Here is a 19,301-nt window from a genome sequence, read left to right as displayed (position 1 = left end):
CCTCCTTCCCTCTCTGAAGAGGGAAGGAGGTGGAGGGAGAGGGAGAGAGAGATGGAGAGGGAGGGGGCAGAGGGAGAGAGAGGGTGCAGAGGGAGAGAGTGATGGAGGGAGCGAAAGATGTCTCTCCCTCCCTCCCTCCCTCCCTCTCCCTGTCTCCCTCTCCCTCTCTCTCTCCCTGTCCCTGTTTCCCTGTTCCGTTCTCCCTCTCCCTTGTCTCTTCCTCTCCCTCCATCTCTCCCTCTCTGGGAGGGAGTGAGGGCGAGGGAGGGATGGAGGGAGAGGGAGTGACAGAGGGAGGGAGAGGGAGAGAGGAAGGGAAAGGGCGAGGGAAGGAGAGGGAGAGACGGAGGAGAGGGAGAGGGAGGGAGGAAGAGACCACTTTCCCTCTCCCTCTCTCCCTCTCTCTCTCTTCCTCTGTCCCTCTCTCTCTTCCTCTCTCCCTCTCCCTCCATCTCTCCCTCTCCCTTATCTCTGCCTCTCCCTCCATCTCTCCCTCTCTGGGAAGGAGTGAGGGAGAGGGAGAGTTGGTGGGAGAGGGAGAGGGAGGGAGGGAGGGAGAGACGTCTTTCGCTCCCTCCCTCTATCACTCTCTCCCTCTCCCCCCTCTCTCTCCCTCTCCCCACTTCCTCTCCTGCTCTCTCTCCCTCTCCTTCCACCTCCTTCCCTCTCCAGAGAGGGAAGGAGGTGGAAGGAGAGGGAGAGTGGAACAGGGAAACAGGGACAGGGAGAGAGGGAGGGAGAGGGAGAGAAGGATGGAAGAGAGGGAAAGAGAGAGAGGCAGAGGGAAGAGGGAGAGAGGGAGGGTGAGAGGGACGAGAGGAAGCAGGGAGAAAAGAGAGAACACACCATCTACATTTCTGTCAAATGACACCAGGGATCCTTACACAACCAGGAGAAAATAACACAGCGAGGCTCTTTCTCAGCTGGAACTGGAACTGCAGATGGGGCCAAACACCACCAGGGTGGCCACACATGTCCAGCTGCCGCCCCAGCCCCATGAGTCCAGTCACCAGGGCTCTGAGTGTTTGCTCCAGGGACCTGGGGTTCACCCTGTCACCCTGGAGGTCGGACCTAGACAGCAGGGCCCCGGGCTGGACACATAGGGGGAAAAGCATCCCCACAGGACAGCTTGTGCGAGCAGATTCAGCTGCCAGATTCTAGAGGCCCGGGATCACCCTGTGGCCCATGAAACCCAGGAGCCAGGAGGGTCTTGCATCGGGACTCCTGTCTGTTGGACTGTAACGTTTATGTAAGGAATCTTGGAAACAGTGGTAACAAGACTGAATTCGAACGAGCTTTAGGATATTAATGGACCACTCCGAAGTGTGTGGGTTGCTAAAAACCCTCCCGGCTTCGCTCTTGTTGGAAATGAAGATCCCCGAGATGCAGCGGATGCTGTCTGAGAAGTAGACGGGCGAACACTCTGTGGCTGCCGAGTAAGAGTGGACCTGTCGAACGGGGAAAGGAGACGTCGAAATCGTGGCTGCCTTCTTCTTGGGGTCGTCGCCCTCGAGATGATTATCGGAGGAGGAGTCCTCCCCCTCACCACAGATCTCCAAGACGGAGAAGCTTCTCCCGCAGCCGGAGCAGGTCCCTTTAGTAGATATAGGAGAAGAGAGAGATCACTGTCCCAGGAGAGAAATCGCAAGCCGTCCCGATCTTTCTCTAGGTCTCCTGGCTGATCCAGGTCAAATGAAAGGAAATAGCAGACCACTTTGCAAGAGGAGTGGTGCACAGGAAATAACTTCATTTGACAGGAGTATGTACAGAAAATTCAAGTTTTGTTTGAGGCTTCCGAAGCTTGATGCACTTTTAAATGTTTTAGCTGTTCACATTTGTTTGTCTCTTGGGACAGTGACACAAAGAGGTGTCATTCTCTGTGGTTTGAAATGGGTCATATGAGGCATGTAATATGAAGAATTGTTTCTTTACAATGTTCTCTTAAGCAGAATTGAATTTGCTTTGAATTTTTGGTCTTGCCTAGACTGATAATAAAACTCTAACTCCTGCCCACCTAAAGTGTGATGTTTATTATTATGGAAACAACACTGGCAAACATTGAAAAGGCTTTCTGTAGCTGAGATACGGTATGCAGCTGTAGTTAAGCAAGCAGTCCATAAAAGGTGTCTGTGAACACAAGCCAGCAGGTAGAAATGAAAGCCGCACCCTTACCCTAGATTAGAGGTTTAAGAATTCCACTAGTCTTCACACTGGACAAGAGGTTGTCCAGTGAGTTTAGAATCTAAGAAGTTTCAAGGAAGTTAGTTTACCTTTGAGTTAGGTCATAAGTCCCCTCTGTGATTGCTGTACATGAATACATAGCTCTTTGTAATGTTTTTTGGAAGTTGAGATTATCAAGATACCAATGTCCTGCCAGATTAAGAGTATGTTGTAGAGCTGTACTTTGAGTTACTGGGCAATTATTTTTTCATGCTGTCATTTGTAACACGTTTTGTGAGAATCCTTGGGATTAAAGTTTTGGTTCCAAAAGGAACAAAGGAAAAAAAAAGGATCCACCTGCCAATGCAGGGGACACAGTTTCGAGCCCTGGTCCAGGAAGTTCCCATGTGCCGCAGATCAACTAAGCCCGTGGGCCACAACTGTTGAGCCTGCGCTCTAGATCCTGAGAGCCACAACTACTGAGCCCCCATGCCACAACTACAGAAGCCCGCAGATCTAGAGCCCGTGCTCCGAAACAAAAGAAGCCACTGTAATGAGAAGCACGTGCCCGCAACAAAGAGGAGCCCCTGCTCGCCGCAACTAGAGAAAGCCCGTGTGCAGCAGTGAAGACCCAACACAGCAAAAAAAAAAAAAGACGCTACTGGCCAGGTGATCAAGGGTAAAATTGTTTGTCACAAGTCCCGTTGATGGTGTGTATCCTTGATGTGTGTATCCTTGATGGTGTGTATCCTTGATGATGTGAGCTGAGGAGAATGACATTTTTATCTCTGTCTGGATCTTCCGCCCCAAACCCCATAACTCCAGACCAACCATAAGAAAAACATCAGAAAACCAACAGACAAACAAATTGAGGGACAAAATACCTGACCAGTCCTCCTCAAAACTTTCAAGGTATCAAAACCCAGGGACGTCTGAGAAATGTCACAGCCCAGAGGAGACTGGGACAGAAAAAGGATGTTAGGGGAAAGCTAGGGACAATCTAATAAAGTGTGGACTTTAGTTAATAATAACGTATCCATCTCGGTTCCTTAGTTGGATAAGTATGTCGTACTAACGTGTTGGAAATAGGGGTACTGGGTCGGGGGGTCCACAGCACTCTGTACACTCTGTACAGATCTTTGCAACTTTTTTGTAACTCTTAAGCTATTCTAAAATTAAGCAACTACTAAACAGAGATAAGAATGTTATTTCCCTGACTTGAACATGCCTGTGTTTGTTTTCATGGTCACATTTGTGCTATCTGCATGTGTCTTGGAATCAGTAGCAAAGGAGAGTTGCCAGCCCCTGGGAAGATGCGGCTGGTTTGCAGGTGGCTTGCTCTGGAGCTGAAGACCACGGTGGGAAGTCTGCAGCCTCGGGCTGCACTTAGAACCATGGGAGGGGATGGGCCAGCTCAATTAAGGATGGAACCTATAAATAAAACTCTTTTTCTTTTCCATTATTGGCTTATCACAGGATATTGAATATAGTTCCCTGTGCTAGACAGTAGGACCTAGTAGTTTATCCATCCTATATTTAATAGTTTGCATCTGCTAACCCCAAACTCCCAATCCAACCCTCCCTCACTCTTTCTCCCCCTTGGCAAGCACAAGTCTGTTCTCTATGTCTGTGAGTCTGTTTTTGTTTCGTAGACAAGTTCATTTGTGTCGTATTTTAGATTTCACATATAAGTGAGATCATATATTTGTCTTTCTCTTCTGACTTACTTCACTTAGTATGATAATCTCTAGGTCCATCCACGACGTTGCTTCAAATAGCATTATTTCATTCTTTTTATGGCTGAATATATTCCATTGTATATATATACCACATCTTCTTTATCCATTCATCCATCAGTGGACATTTAGGTAGCTTCCACATCTTGCCTATTATAAATAGTGATGCAATGAACATTGGGGTGCACGTATATTTTCTTTCTTTCTTTCTTTTTCTTTCTTTCTTTCTCTCTTTCTTTATTTTTTTGTCACACAGCATGTGGGATCTTAGTTCCCTGGCCAGAGATGGAACCCATGCTGCTTGCACTGGAAGCACAGAGTCTTAACCACTAGACCACCAGGGAAATCCCAGGGGTATATGTATATTTTTGAATTAGAGTTTTCTCCGGATCTATGCCCAGGAGTGGAATTGTGGGACCCTATGGCAGCTGTATCTGTTCTCTGCATCAACCACCTACACTCCAATCCTTGCTCTCAACGTCATCTTCGGGGAACCCAACCTTCGACAGGGACTTTGACAAGAAGAAATGGCTCAGGGAAAAGCTACCTGCACAGGGAGGAGATAGAGGCCATCGACCCTGGGGTGCGGCGGGGAGAGTGGGCACAGAGATTTGTCATTTCATCCCTGATACTCAGCCCTCCTCGCTGCCCCACTCTAGGTCACCTCGGGATACAGAGGTGACCCGGTTAGAGTCCCTGCCTGTGCAGGAATCTATGGGCACCAGTGGGTCTGAATAATATTAGTGCAGGGTCTCCCCCACGGCACTGGGGTTATTTGGGGCGGGTCACCCTCAGCTGGGGGCCCCTCCTGGGAACTGTGTGGGATTCAGCAGCATCCCTGTCCCCACCCATTTGATTCCAGGGGTCCCTCCCCCCCAGTTGTGACAACCACAGATTTTCCCCAGACATCACTGAAGAACTGGGTGAGGCGGGAACAGGGTGGCCCTGGGTGAGGACAGCTGTGTTGAAGCAACCAGCCTGGCTTAGGGCAAGGTCTGCCCCAATCCCGTCAGAGCCTGCATTTAGAACTGCCCCTTCCCTCTCCCACCTCCCATGCCCTGCAGTGGTCTCCGAGACATCATCCCCATGTAAGAAATCACACCTTCTCAGTTTACTGTCCCCAGCACCTAGAAGAGTGTCTGCTATGTAGTAGATGCTTCATAAGTACTTGCTGAATAAAGGAGTTTGAATAAAGGGATGAGTGGATGAATGAATGAAGGTTACCATGGAAGGAGGGGGGAGATTCCCTTTCTGGCTCTCGGGGGTTGGGATATCAAGTGAAAGATCCATCCTAAATAGGCTGACCAGCCTTCTGGGGTTCCCCGGAAATGAGGGTTTCCCCACAGTTCCAGCGCTCAAACCTGAGCGGTCCTGGGCAAACTGGGGGCGGATGTTGGTCACCCTGTGTAAACACAGTAACAATTCCAACTGCAATAGCAATGGCCAAGGACCTCTACGGTCTTATTGACCAGGCACAGTTCTTTACCTGGTGGGGAAGGGTGGGCCGGGATTCGAATTCTGGTGATCCAGGATGGGCGGGTGAGGGCACACCCCGGGCTTGTGTAGGGGAGTCCAGGAAGGTTCTGGAGGAAGTGACAGTGACACAGGAGGGAGGGAGGAGTCTAAGGAAGAACATCCCACACAACAACGTGTGCCAATGGCCCTGGGCCCAAGGTCACACCTGACCAGGGCTTGCTTTTTTTCTTTTTTTCTAATTTACTTTTCCCCATATGGATATGCAATTGTCCTAATGCCATTTATTGAAAACTCCTTAATTTCCCCACTTTCTGTCATATCAAGTTCTCATCTATCTGTTTCTGGATCTTTATTCTCTACCATAGAGCCATATGTCCCATCCTTGCACCACTAGGGCTGTTTCATCACTATAACTTTATTTTTTATTCATTTATTTCTTTGGCCGTGCTGGGCGGCATGTGGGATCTTATTTCTCTGACCAGGGATCGAACCCGCACCCCTTGCAGTGGAAGCTTGGAGTCTTAATCGCTGGACCTCCAGGGAAGTCCCCAGGGCTTGCTTTGACATCCATCGAATGGTGGCGGGTGGGCACGGAGAGCAGCTGTCTGTGAGCCATCCTGTGTAGAAATGCAGGGTGGAGGGCAGGACAGCTGGAGCGGGAGGGGAAGAGGCGGAGGAGGGAGGGAGGGATGGCGGGGCAGGCGAGAGACAGACAGTTTCCGGAGACAATAGCTCTGGCCGTGTCCTAAGGCATGAAAGCTGAAAATAGCTCCTAGTGCCGGGAGCCTTGGAGCCGGAGCCTGGGAGCCAGGGTGACTGGCTCTCCTCCCTGGTGTGTGTGTGGGTGGGGGGGGGCTCTGGACTTCTCAGGCTGAGAATGGGGTGCACGGAGCAGGGACGGAGCAGGGACCCTTCTCCCTGGGACCTCGCGGGCCATCCTTAGCTCACAAAGCTGAGCCACTCCTGACCCTACAAGTGGGGGGCTTATCCTCCCTGTCCCCTGGATCACACCCCCTCACACACAACTTCCCCGTGTGTGCTCCCAGCAACCAAGAGAATCTGTTTTTAAAAGATTTGGGGGAGGGGGGTAAACATACAAACAAGAGCAGAATGGATACTTTTTCAGAATGGGAATGGGTCTGTGTAACCCCATCCCCAGGGTAACCACAGTCCTGACGTCTAACACCCTTGACGAGTCAGCCTTGGTCTGGGCTTGCAGACCCACGGAAGCTTCCTCATCCCCTCCTTCAGACGCCGTCTCTCCCTCAGTGTCTTTGTGAGAGGCACCCGGGGAAGTGGGACTGCTAGGCTATACTGCTGCTAGAACTCCACCTGGGCTCCCCCAGGCTCCAGCCCCCCACCCTGTGCACCTCTCTGACCCTGAGGCATCTCAACTGGTAGGAGCGGCATCATCTTCCCTCCCCGGACTTGTGGCACTTAAGGGAGACACAGAAAAGACAAGCGTTTGGCTCCCTGGCTGGCAAAGAGCAGGTGCTCAATTGTCATAAGTGTCCGTATCAGTGAGGGTTCTCCAGACAAATAGAATCCATAGGGTGTGTGTGTATATACACACACACGTACACGCATACAAAAATATACAGCTGTGTATATATGCAGTATGCATACAGACATATACACATATAGTATATACAATACACACATATATATAAAATGCATAGTTTGTATACAGTATGTATACACACATATACACATAATATATACAATAGACACATACATATACACTATACATACACACATATGAAATGCATAGTTTGTATATATACAGTATGTACACATATGTATAACATATGAAATATACACACCTATGTACGTCTATATCATACATATATACACACATATACACATTTAGGTGTGTATATATACAGTATACATACATACACATATAATATATGCAATACATACACATACATACATATAGACACACATATACACCTACATATAAAAGCATGTAGCATAAAAATATATATGTACTGTATATATAAATTCATCGTATATATACATACACATATCATATATATAATATATACACATACATATATACAATGTATACACATACACACCTATATGTAAATACACATATAAATACATACGCAAGTGTGTATATATACATAGTATATACACATATACATATAATACCTATACACATGCAGGTATACAACATATATACACACCTATATATAAATATACACTGTATACATACATACAGTGTACATATACTGTATATATACACACACCCATATATCAATATATGGGTGTGTGTATATATACAGCATGTTCACGTTTATAATATGTATACTATATATATACACATACATACATGTATACAATATATACACACAAATATATAGGCTTGTATGGTGATGGTGATGATGCTGGTGGTGCTGGTGGTGCTGGTGGTGCTGGTGGTGGTGGTGGTGCTGGTGGTGGTGGTGGTGTGTGTCACGGTACGTCAAGGGCGGGAGTCGAACCCGCCACTCCAGGCCCCGAGGGGTCTTGCCGGGTCCCCAGTTCGGGCTGGTGGGGGTGGCCGTGGGCAGTGGAAGACGCGCGTGCGTGCGTGAGAGCGTGCGAGTCCACGGGGCGGGCTGCGCGCGCCGGGACTGTTTCAGCCCGTACCCAGGCCAGGCCCTCTCCCCTCAGCCTCCCGCCTGCCCGTCTGCCCCGCCCCCGCCGGCGGCGCTGCGCCCCTCCGCCAACCGCCAGACTAGCGCGGTGCGGGGGCCGCGCGCGAAGACATCCGGGAGAAGCTGAGGCTGGAGTCGCTCTTGGGGACCGAGCCCGCCGTCTACCCGTGCCTGCTGCCGGTCTACGTGAGTGCCGCCGGTCTCCTCCTCCCGGAACCCCGCCCCTCTTCCCCCACGGCGCGTGCTGAGCCCACCGAGAAACGGAGCTCGAGTCGCCAGACCCTGTTTGGAGCCCCCGTTCCCGCTCCGCCGTGATTCTCCGCGGCAGTTTCCAGCCCCCGCGCGCAGGGTGGGCAGAGGGGAGCCGGCGCCGGCTGGGGCCCCATCTCGGCCGCGCGAGGGGCGCCCGAGCCGGTCTGCGGTTGGCTCTGCAGGGCTGGGGACCCCGGTCACCCCGGGCCTGGACTGCCGGCGTGCTTGCCCGTACTTTAGGATCTGACATGTAGGGTTCCTTTTTTTTTTTCGGTACGCGGGCCTCTCACTGTTGTGGCCTCTCCCGATGCGGAGCACAGGCTCTGGACGCGCAGACTCAGTGGCCATGGCTCACTGGCCCAGTCGCTCCGTGGCATGTGGAATCTTCCCGGACCGGGGCACGAACCTGAGTCCCATGTATGGGCAGGCGGACTCTCAACCACTGCGCCACCAGGGAAGCCCATGTAGGGTTTCTTTTTCCTGGTAGTTTATTCTTAGTGCTGTCTACGTGCTTAGTTTTTTTTATTTTTGAGGACACCCTTTCCTCCCACTCTCCAGTTTTTTGTGTTTTTGTTTTGTTTTGTTTTAGTTAGGCGTTTTGTCCGTCTGATCTTGAGTGGGTGGGCTGGCAGGACACTTGGAGAGGAGGCATTCTGTCCCCTGATCTTAAGTGGCCTTTAGAAAATGACACGCCAGACGGAAATTTACACAGGCGTCCGGTGATTCCAGAAATGCAGGGTGTCCGGCTAGGTGGGCGCCCGGCCTCTCGTCCCCCGTGGCGGCGTGGTGCGCGTGTTCCTTGACTCAGGGTTTACGCTTGGGCCCCGCAGCCCACCTTCTGGAGGGAAAGCGCAGCGGGCGCCTTGTGCTGGCGCCTTTGGGGCGCCCTTCCGTGCGCTCGGCTTGCGGGGGGGACTGGCCTCCAGGGGACCCAGCAGGGAAGCCCGCGCGACCCGCCCTCCTCGCGGGCTCCGTGTGTGTCCGTTTGTGGAAACTGTCACGGCCGGGGGCGGAGTCGGAAAGCTGGGACCGCCCGGGTGCCTAAGTTGGTGCTGGACCCCGGTTATCCGCAGTTATCTGAGGTCCGAGGGTTTCCAGCCCGCCACTGGGCACTGGCGCTTTCTATTTTTGCTCTTCCTGTGCCAGGAGGCGCGGCTGAGCCCGGCTCTGGCTTTTCCGGTTGGGTAACTCCGGGTGGCCGGGGTTGGCGGCCTGAGCAGTGGGCAGGGCGGGGAGACAGCCCAGGGGAGGGAAACTGAAAGTGGGGAGAACTCCAGCTGATACATTTCCCTTGCCTCCCCGCCCCTCTTACTGCACTTGTCCTGTACGGGTTGGCTGGCCCTGGCCAGCGCATTTTAAAAAATGTAATAATTGGTTTATCCTTAGTAGCCGTGAAACATAGTTCACCCCTCCCCTCTCCCCTCATCACCTTGCTTTACTCTTCTCCCGTGGGGTTTGGTGTGACCTTTGGGTTTGGGCCACTATTCCCTCTGTGAGCCTGCCTGCCCTGTGCTGTGCAGAGGAGGCCGGGTGCCTGGGAGGCTGACGCGGGTGAGATCTGGGAGGAGGGCCGCCTGCTGTGTTCTAGTGGGCTGTCTCCTCACGTGGGACCTGAGGGTCTGCGACGGCCTCCAGAGTGCCCTCAGGGGCCCATGTGCAGAATCCTAAGACCCTCTTGGCTTTAGAATGTTCCACGTGTGTGACCGTGGCCCTGGCATCTCACTGCATTGTGCCTTAAAATCCTTAGCTGTGCAGCCACTGCCTGGGCCACACGCCATTATATCTGCTTGGACCTGGGGCGGCCGGGCTGGCAGCAGCACAAAAGGCTGTTTGATACATAGGGGTGGTGCTTCCCGCTCTCTGTCCTGTCCTTCCTGCGAGAGGCGAGCACGTATCAGTTTCTTCTGTACTGTTTCAGATTATTTGTATGTATATATTACTGTAGTGTATTAGTATAAAATCTATCGTAGGGTTCTACAGAGAAACAGACCCAGTGATGTCTGTGTATATGAGATTAATTTAAGCAGCTGAGTCACACAACTTCAGGCTGGCAAGTCTGAAATATGCAGGACAGGCCAAGAGAGGCAGACCCAGGGAAGAGTTGATGTTGTAGCTCAAGTCTAAAGGCAGTCTGGAGGCAGAATTTTATATATACACATACAGATTAACTCCATATAATATAGTACAGAGGGGTCCTGTGTAGTTTACCCAACTTTCTCCAATGGTGACGTCGCACGTAACTGTTATAGCAAAACCAGAAAATGGACATTGGCATAATCTACAGACTTTATTCACTGTGAATGTATGGTCACGTGTATGGACGCATGCATTCTCGTAACCTCCACCTCAGACAAGACATAGATCGGTTTCATCACAATATTTTTATCCCTCTTAAATACATAAATACAGATATCCTGGAGACGGCAAGTGTTGTGAACTTAGGGAAGTAGTGTACTAAGGTATTCATCAGAGAAGAGCTGGTGTCCAGTCTAGGTTGTCATCATCACTTCCTGATGTGAATCCCAAATTACTACTTTGTTTTTTTTTCTAGTATTAACAAATTCCTGACATGAGGTGGATCTTTGACTTACGTAGCATCACTAGATAACCTCTAGTGCACAGACATGTGCCGGACCAGCTCCTGGGTCTCTCTTTGTTTTGAGGTTGGTGGGACATCAACACCAGACTGAAGGTTGCCCAGATCTCCCCCAAACCGAGATTACCCCCAACCCCTGTTTTTAACCACATCAAATGTATTTATTTAATACTTTGACTCATGCTTTTGGTTTTGATCTTCTTTTGAAAGATTGTTTTTCTCTTTTTCCCTTCTCTTCACATAGGAGGAAAAGACACGTAGAGTTACATCCAGAGAACAGTAAGAATAATAAACCTTTTTGTTCTGTGCAATATGTAATCTTGATGACTGAAATTACTTTCCTGAAGTCTTTTAAAAAGAAGAACTTTAGGGCTTCCCCGGTGGCGCAGTGGTTGAGAGTCCGCCTGCCGATGCAGGGGACACGGGTTCGTGCCCTGGTCCGGGAAGATCCCACATGCCCCGGAGCGGCTAGGCCCGTGAGCCATGGCCACTGGGCCTGCGCGTCCGGAGCCTGTGCTCCGCAGCGGGAGAGGCCACGGCAGTGAGAGGCCCGGGTACCGCAAACACACACACACACACACACACACACACAAAAAAACCAAAAAAAAAAAAAAGAAGAACTTTATAGTGTCAGCGTGACCATAGATAGCTTAAGGATGCTGGGTTTGCAGTCAGGTTATTAACCTTGTGATTCAGGTAGAATTGTCTTACAAAGAGTGAATTGGGGGCAACTGGCAGTTATCAGAACTAGATCTAAAGGTTGTATTAAATATTAAATGTTGAGGTAATATGTGCCTTTCAGGGCTTCTGAGATGAAGATTGATTTTTTGGGGGGGAGGGGGTGGGTAGGAAGGAAGACCTTTTGAAAACTGCCTGTATGGGAGGAGTCTATGAAAGTCATCCTTAGGGTGTGTGATTTTGCTTGACAGAGTTGCTGGACCGCTCCCTGCAGAAGAACCGGGAAGAGTAAGACCAGGAACACACGTGGAAGAAGAAGAAAGAGATGATAAAGTAAAGCCTGGTCACCTCCAGGTTTGTCACTTCCACCTTAATCTCGGAACCCATTTGGTTTTAGGAAGGGGGGTCAGGGTGTGGGCAGCATGTAGGAACAGAATGACTTTCACTAATGATCAGAATGACCTTGGATTTAGCTAAAATGCTCTTCAAACTCATTTTTCTGCTGGTTCTCTATGTGGAAGGTGTGTTTTGTGGCTCTGGTGATAGTAAATCAGCGGTAGGCCTGGAAGTCAGCTGGACCTCTGCTACTTGATCAGTCAGTCACAGAGCTTCAGTCTGTCCCCTCTCCTGCCTGTCTCCTGCCCATGAGGTCTTTGTGAAGATCTCATTTTCAAACACATGAGGTGCTAAAGTGCTCTAGTATCGTCCAGGTATAAAGTTGCATTCTTAACTGAGATCAGACCAGTTCTTTCTCCAGACCTCCAGCTCCTTTGTAAAATCAGAGTTTCAGTTTCTATGAAATACAGATGTACCCACTGAACCCCCATGGGAGGGGGTAGGAGAAGGGATTGGGGATCTGATAGTGGAAGCTTTACCATTAGACAGCACTGCCCCATATGACAAAGGGCTAACATTGGTCGGGCACAGGTGGCAGAACAGTATCATGTCCCTTTTGGTTTTATTAAGACATTGATTAGAAGTTTCAACTCAGCAGAGGGGCAGCACCCTGGGCGGGCACTGGGCCTCCACCATCTATGGCTCCTCCCCTCCAGCACCCAGGCTAGGTACTCAGTTCCCAGCAGCCCAGAGGGCAGGAACAGAGCTCTGCCAGGCTGGCCTTCTCAGAGGGCAAATGTAAACAGCACAGCCAGGAATGCGAGCGACAGGCTTTGCTGGGTTGTTGGGAAGGAGGGCGACGTCTGGCTTGGCATGGCTGGAGTCAGCGCTAGCCTCCCCTCGGCCATGGGCACTGGGCCCCCGGTCTCAGGCTCACACAGGCCTCCAAAGCCCTTCCCTCGGCATGGCGCTCAGACTCTCCACCCAGCCTACCCTCCTGCCCCAAACACCCAGCAGGTCAAGCACCACTCAGAGAAGGGGGCCTTTAAAGGGCTTTAGAAGATCTTAGAATCCGGATATGGAAGCTACTATGTTTCACTTGTAGCTGAGAACTCTGCTCCCAGAGCACAGGATGGCCGAGGGGGCGAGATGGGAGGGTCTCGCTGTGACCCCCAGGCACTGCTGGTCTTCTCAGCCACATGCCTGCATTCCTTGGAAATACATTTCATTAACAGCGAAACGGAACACCCTGAGAAACAGGAGGAATTATTGGTTCATTTCAACCCTTAGCAACAGGGAGTTTTCACCACCGTGTGTGTATTTCCTCTGCTCTCTGCGATGCGCTGGAACTTACCTTTGGGCGAAACATGCTTCAGCTGTCCACGGCACCTGACACACTTGGCGACTCCTCCTGACCCGGGAGCGCCCTGGGCCCCAGGAACAGGGTCCCTCCTTCCTAACCACCCCCTTGTGGGAGTGCTCAGGCGGGTCAGCCCCCAGCCCTGAGGACTCAGCGTCCCGTCGGAAGTGACAGCGAGTCAGGCTCCCCACCGACCCTCCCCCTTGGTCTCCCTTCCGCCAGAGCCGCTTCGTGCGCGGTGCCAGTCGGCCCCTCGTCAGGGGGGAGGAGACCCGGGCCGACTCTGCTCCACTGATCTGCAGGTGCCTGTCCGGGATGTGGTCGGAACAGCCGGTAGGTGTCAGGGAAGACCCTAGGGCGGCGCCATCCCGCACCCTCACGACGCCCTGCTGCTCCGTGTGGAGCCCGCGGCCCGGGGGGGCAAGAGGCGCGACGGGGGTGGGAACGAGACGGGGCCACGGGAAGCGCACCCCGAGCCGGGGCGCAGAGGCAGGAGGCAGCGAGGAGGGCCGGCCCAGCCGCGAAGCCCGTGCCTCCGTCCCGCCCGTGCCCGAGGGTCCCTCAGACCTCCCTGCTGGCCCTTGGGCTCGGGGTGGGTGACGGGTGCGCCGAAGAAGCCGTCCCGCTCGAGCCGTCCGGAGAGGCCAGCCAAGGGGTTGTGCCTGTTCCCGGCGTGGGGTGAGCACCGGGGCGTGAGGGTGTGGAGCCGTCCGGCCGCAGGTCACGGGCTTTGCCTGTTGGAAGGGAGGGCTGCGATGGGACTGTGCCAACGGAAGGGGAGGATGGAGCCGCCAACAGTCCCCGTTTGCCAGGCAGAAATTCATTGCGGACCTTGTTCTCAGCAGCTGTGCGCAGCAGGGACACCCAGGCCTGGCAAGTCTGCGCCCCACCCAGGGCCTCTGGGTTCCTGCGCCGCAGCAGCCCTGGATTCTCCTGCTGAGAAACCCCAGAGACCGTGCGCCTTCCCCCGAGCCCACCGCCCCGAGGTAGAGCCCAAGGGGGTTGGGGGCTTCACCCCAAACTTGAGAAAGCCACACCTGGGGGCCGGGGCACAAGCGGGGGTCCCACCTTCCCCGCAGGAGCAGACCCCGCGGAGGGTCTATCTTTTGGAAATAAATTTAGGCTAACAGGTTTTACACACAGAATCTTAGAGCTGGGAAAAGTCCTTTGTGTCATTCATGTAGCTCCGTAAGATTTTTTTTTAATGAGAGGATGGATTTCCTTGAGCACGAATGAATTTCCAGAAATGGGTCCCTGGATCCCAAGGACTGTTTTGGGGAAGAAAGAAGAATCTATTCTGTGAACGCCTTATAGAACTTATTCTATATTGTAGTTCTCTCTGGAAACACATGTACCGTTGATCTTTGTAGCAGCCCTTAACATCCTCAAGAGAAGCTCTCATTTCCCCATTAGTACTTGTTAAAGGCTGAATATTTGGGTCCCCCCAGCATTCACATGTTGACACCCTACCTCCAATGTGAAGGTATTAGAAGGTGGGTCTTTTGGGAGGTGATTAGGATTTGATGAGGTCATCGGGATGGAGCCCTCGTGATGAGATTCTTAGCCTTGTGAGAATCATGAGAGAGCTGGATTTTTCTCTCTGCTCTCTGCCCTGTGAGTACGCAATGAAAAGTGGACAGTCTGCAACCCAGAAGAGAGTCCTCACCAGAAGGCGATGATCCCGGCACCTAGATCTCAGACTTCCAGCCTCCAGGACTGAGAAATACATTTTTGTTGTTTATAAGCCCCCACCCTGCCCCATTTATGGAACTTTGTGACAACAGCCCAAACTGACTTAACACTCTTTTCTTCAGATAAATGGAAGAATTTGTGCAGCCCATCGATTTTATGATACAATTTCCCAAATAACCAATATTCTCTCTATACACTCTGATTTCTCAACTTTTTTATTTATCAAAATTGTTATTAAAAAAGCTTCCATATTTTTTCCTAATAAATTGTTTCCAATCCAAGTTATCACTATAATGGTTCTATGATATTAATAATTTGAGCCCTAATACCCTGCTTAAAATATTCATTCGTGTTATGAATAAGTTCAGGGTTCAAATGCAAAAGTTTTAAAAGGATATACTGTGTAAAACATCTGTGTCATCCCTCTGAAGGAAAGAAGGAGGGAAGAAAGGAAGGAGGGAAGAAGGAAGGAAGGAAGGTAGGAAGGAAGGAAAAAACAATGAATTTGCCCTCAGTTTAGCTGCCACTTCCTAAGGGAAGCCCTTTCCAACTCCAGACCCCCAGGCATCACAAATAAGCTCTCATGGGACACTGTCCATACTGTTTGTTGCACATCATGTTTCCTGAAAAGCTGATTCTGAGACAAGGAGAGACTTTCAGGAAGTTTCTTGGGGTGTGTTTTTTGGGATAAACATAGAATTACCGTATGACTCAGCAATTCCACTCCTAAATCATTAAAAACAAACACTCAAACAAATCTGCGTACACACGTGTTTATAGCAGCACTATTCACAATAGAAAAATCATGGAAATAACCCAAATGTCCATCATTGGATGAATGAATAAACAAATTGTGGCATATACCTACAGTGCAATAGTAATTCAGTCATAAAAAGGAATGGAGCCATTAAATATCAAACACGACCAAAAACATTTTTTTAAGGAATGGAATACTAATACATATTACAGTGTGGATGACTCTCACGAACATCATGCTAAAGTGAAAGATGGGAGACACAAAGGTCATACATTGTATGATTCCATTTATCTGAAATATCCAGAATAAGTAAATCCATAGAGAAAGAAAGCAGATTGGTGGTCTCCAGGGCCTGATAGAGAGAGCGAAGTAGTATCTTCTCAATGGGTACAGAGTTTCCTTTTGGGGTGATAAAAATGTCTGGGGGGGAAATTTTTTAATTGGAAAATGATTGATTAAAAACAAGTCTGTGTGGTATTTCTTGTGCGGTCTGTGCGGTTTTGACAGTAAATGGTCAAGTACAGCAGCCATGGTTTGAGAAAGAAATGATGACCAGGGCTCGGAACACTCACTCGGGGACGAGCGTGAGGGTCACCCTACGAAGTAAGCCATCCATTTTCGCAGAGATATTATCCAAGGATGAGGGGAATTGAGAGTGGATAGCACAGGAGGGAGACAATGACTATCAGTTGTGGCCTTGAGGCCACCTACAGTAACAGAGGCTATAGTTCGACCCATTGACCCTCCTTTCACTAGCAGTTCATCTCAACTCACCCTCTCCCCTAAAAACGATCCATGGAAACTGTGAAAGAGTTGTTTCCAGAACTTATGCAAAGACGATCCAAGTAAAGGCAACAAAAGCAAAAATAAACAAGTGGGGCTACATCCAACTAAAAAGCACAACAAAGGAAACCAACAACAAAATGAAAAGGCAGCCTACCGAATGGGAGAAAATTTTTATAAATCGTATATCCTATAAGGGGTTAGTATTCAAATTATATGAAGAACTCATAGAAAAAATATCCAACTAAGAAATGGACAGAGGTTCTGAATGGACATTTTTACCGAGAAGATACAGAGATGGCCTGCAGATAGTTAAAAAGGCACCCAAAATCACTAATCAGCAGAGAAATCAAACCACAAAGAGATGTCACCTCATTCCTGTTAGACTGGCTAATATCAAAAAGACATGAACTAACAAGTGTTGGCAAGGGTTTGGAGAAAAGGGAAGCCTTGTGCACTGTTGGTAGGACTGTGAATTGTTGCAGCCACTATGGAAAACAGTATGGAGGTCCTCAAAAAATTAAAAATAGAACTGTCATATGATCCAGCAATTCCACTACTTGGTATTTGTATGAAGGAAAGAGAAACTCTTAATTCAAAATGAAATCTGTACTCCCATATTCACTGCAGAATTATTTACAGTAGCCAAGACTTGGAAACCCCTGTGTTCATCGATGGATAAATGGATAAAGGACATTAGGCATAATATGCCAAATTATATATATATATATAGGAGGGTGGGTGAAATGGGTAAAGGTGGTCAATATGTACAAACTGCCAGTGATAAATAAGTCCTGGGGATGTGACTATAGTTAATAAGACCATATTGCATATTTAAAAGTTATTATAAAACACTGGCTATCCTTATAGCTTATTTATTTTATGCATAGTAGTTTGTGCCTCTTAATCCCCTCCCCTACCCCTATCTTGCCCCTCCCCCCTTTCCTCTACCCACTGGTAACCACTGCTTTGATGTCTATATCTGTGAGTTCATTTCCTTTCTGTTACATTTATTCTTTATTTTTTAGATTCCACATATGAGTGATAACATACCGTATTTGTCTTTCTCTGTTTGACTTATTTCACTAAGCATAATAGTGTTGCAGCAAAAATAGAAATGAAGTTTTTCCTCTCCTGAAAATAAGGAAAGTAAAGGGGACAGTGAACAGGCTAGAGAAGACACATAAACTGGCCTGAAAGGGTTAATCGATCCTAGTTTCATTTAAGCTGTTACTAATCTGTAGTGTCTGTAACTAGATTTATCTTTCATAAAGCTAAATTACATTCTGTTCCTATCACTCCCTAGCTGTCTATGTAAATTACACCCTAAATCTGGTGCTTAAGCTCCCTGCACTCTCTTGTAGCAAATCACCCTGTGTAGCTGTTTGCATTTCAGGAAGCAGATGACAGGCAGGTAACACAGAGGCAAATGAGCCCAATTACTGTTCCCCCGGACCCAATTACCGGACTGCCTGACGCCAGCGATGCCGGTTTTGATATGATTCAAGAAGAAGAATGCAGGACCTTTACCACTTTGATCCTTATTACCACTCCCTGGACTGCGGTGGCCGCCCGAGGGGCCCGGAGGCCAGCGGGGGCCTCCAGGCATGTGTGGGCATCTTGTCTACAGCCAGCGTCCCCAAGGCCTCGCTCGGCCCATAATCACTCAGTGAAGCTGCGCCGCGACAGCGCGGCCGACTTTTTCTGGCGCTGTGCAGACCTCTGTGCGCTGCAGGACTCGGTGCCTCTGCCCGCCCGTTCGCGCCTCCCTGCGGGAGGGCCTGCTGGACTTCAACGCTGACCGCCTCCGCGTGGTGGACTGGGTGCCGCCCCTGAGCACCCTCTGTCCCCGATCTGTATCTGGAGCTTCTTCCAGCCATGGCTTGGCAAGATGGGTTTGTACTTCGCGCTTCCAGGGGCCCTCGTGTCGGCGCTGCAAATCAGGGTTTTAGATGGTGCAAGGTGGAGGGTGGGCACTAGAACTGGTGCCCAGTGCCCGGGTGTGCGTGTGCTAGACGGGCGTGTGCTAGGTCTCAGTGTTTTCATCTGTAGCATGGGCTGAACAGGACTCACTCTCTGTGGCCGTTACAGGGTTGCACCGTGTTAATGCTTGTAGACTCTACAATGTAGAACACTTAGCACAGTTTGGAGCATCGTTAATTGTTGCACAGATGTTACCTGGTCTGTTGAACGACTTTGCCTGATACACGCCAAAGCGATTAGGAAACTGGTATATCCCAGCTTCATTTCCTTTCCATTAAAACAGGGCTCAGCAAAAAAAAAAATCTTTTTTTCAATAGTCGTATCATACAGCAAAAAGAGCACTGGTGTGAAGGCAGCTTAGGGTTTGAATTCCAGGCCTTATGCTCTCTGTGGCCTGGGCAGGTTACTTTTGAACTGCAATCCCCACACTTGTAAAATGACATTAAAAACCACTCTTTCTGTGGGTTCTTAGAATTAATTAAGCAAGTTATGTGTGTAAAGTATCCTGGCACTTGAATGAGTTGTCAGAACGAAGGGCTGCTGGAGACGATGCTTCTGCCCTAGGTAAGCTCCCCTTCTACTGGGCGACAGGTAAACACAAGCACAGTAGTCCGTGCTCTAGAAGAAGTGAGTTCTGATGCTACAGAGCACGGAATCTTTTTTTTTAATTTAATTATTATTTTATATTGGAGGATAGTTGATTTACAATATTGTGTTAGTTTCAGGTGTACAGCAAAGTGATTCAGTTTTACATCTATCCATTCTTTTTCAGATTCTTTTCCCATACAGGTTGTTATAGGATATGGAGTAGAGTTCCCTGTGCTATGCAGTAGGTCCTTGTTGATTG

The 19,301-nt window shown here is 49.6% G+C and overlaps 1 protein-coding gene and 1 pseudogene across 1 annotated transcript; both read left to right on the top strand.

Annotated features, from left to right (window-relative positions):
- LOC112408406 (serine/arginine-rich splicing factor 3 pseudogene) overlaps window positions 1–2,015 on the top strand; it is a 3,098-nt pseudogene extending 1,083 nt beyond the window's left edge.
- Window positions 2,016–5,335: 3,320 nt separating this feature from the next.
- LOC112408405 (uncharacterized) lies at window positions 5,336–15,193 on the top strand. The gene is made up of 6 exons (XM_024757997.1): window positions 5,336–5,458; window positions 8,102–8,203; window positions 11,110–11,144; window positions 11,795–11,897; window positions 13,462–13,572; window positions 14,085–15,193. The coding sequence occupies exons 1-6, from the start codon at window positions 5,336–5,338 to the stop codon at window positions 14,364–14,366; spliced, it is 756 nt and encodes a 251-aa protein (XP_024613765.1). The 3' UTR covers window positions 14,367–15,193.
- The last annotated feature ends 4,108 nt before the right edge of the window (window positions 15,194–19,301 follow it).

Source organism: Neophocaena asiaeorientalis, unplaced genomic scaffold, assembly GCF_003031525.2.
Source record: "Neophocaena asiaeorientalis asiaeorientalis breed wild unplaced genomic scaffold, Neophocaena_asiaeorientalis_V1.1 scaffold585, whole genome shotgun sequence".
In the NCBI taxonomy this organism is placed as follows: Eukaryota; Metazoa; Chordata; class Mammalia; order Artiodactyla; family Phocoenidae; genus Neophocaena; species Neophocaena asiaeorientalis.
Note: the sequence above shows the minus strand (reverse complement) of the source record. Positions and strands in the feature narration are given on the sequence as shown.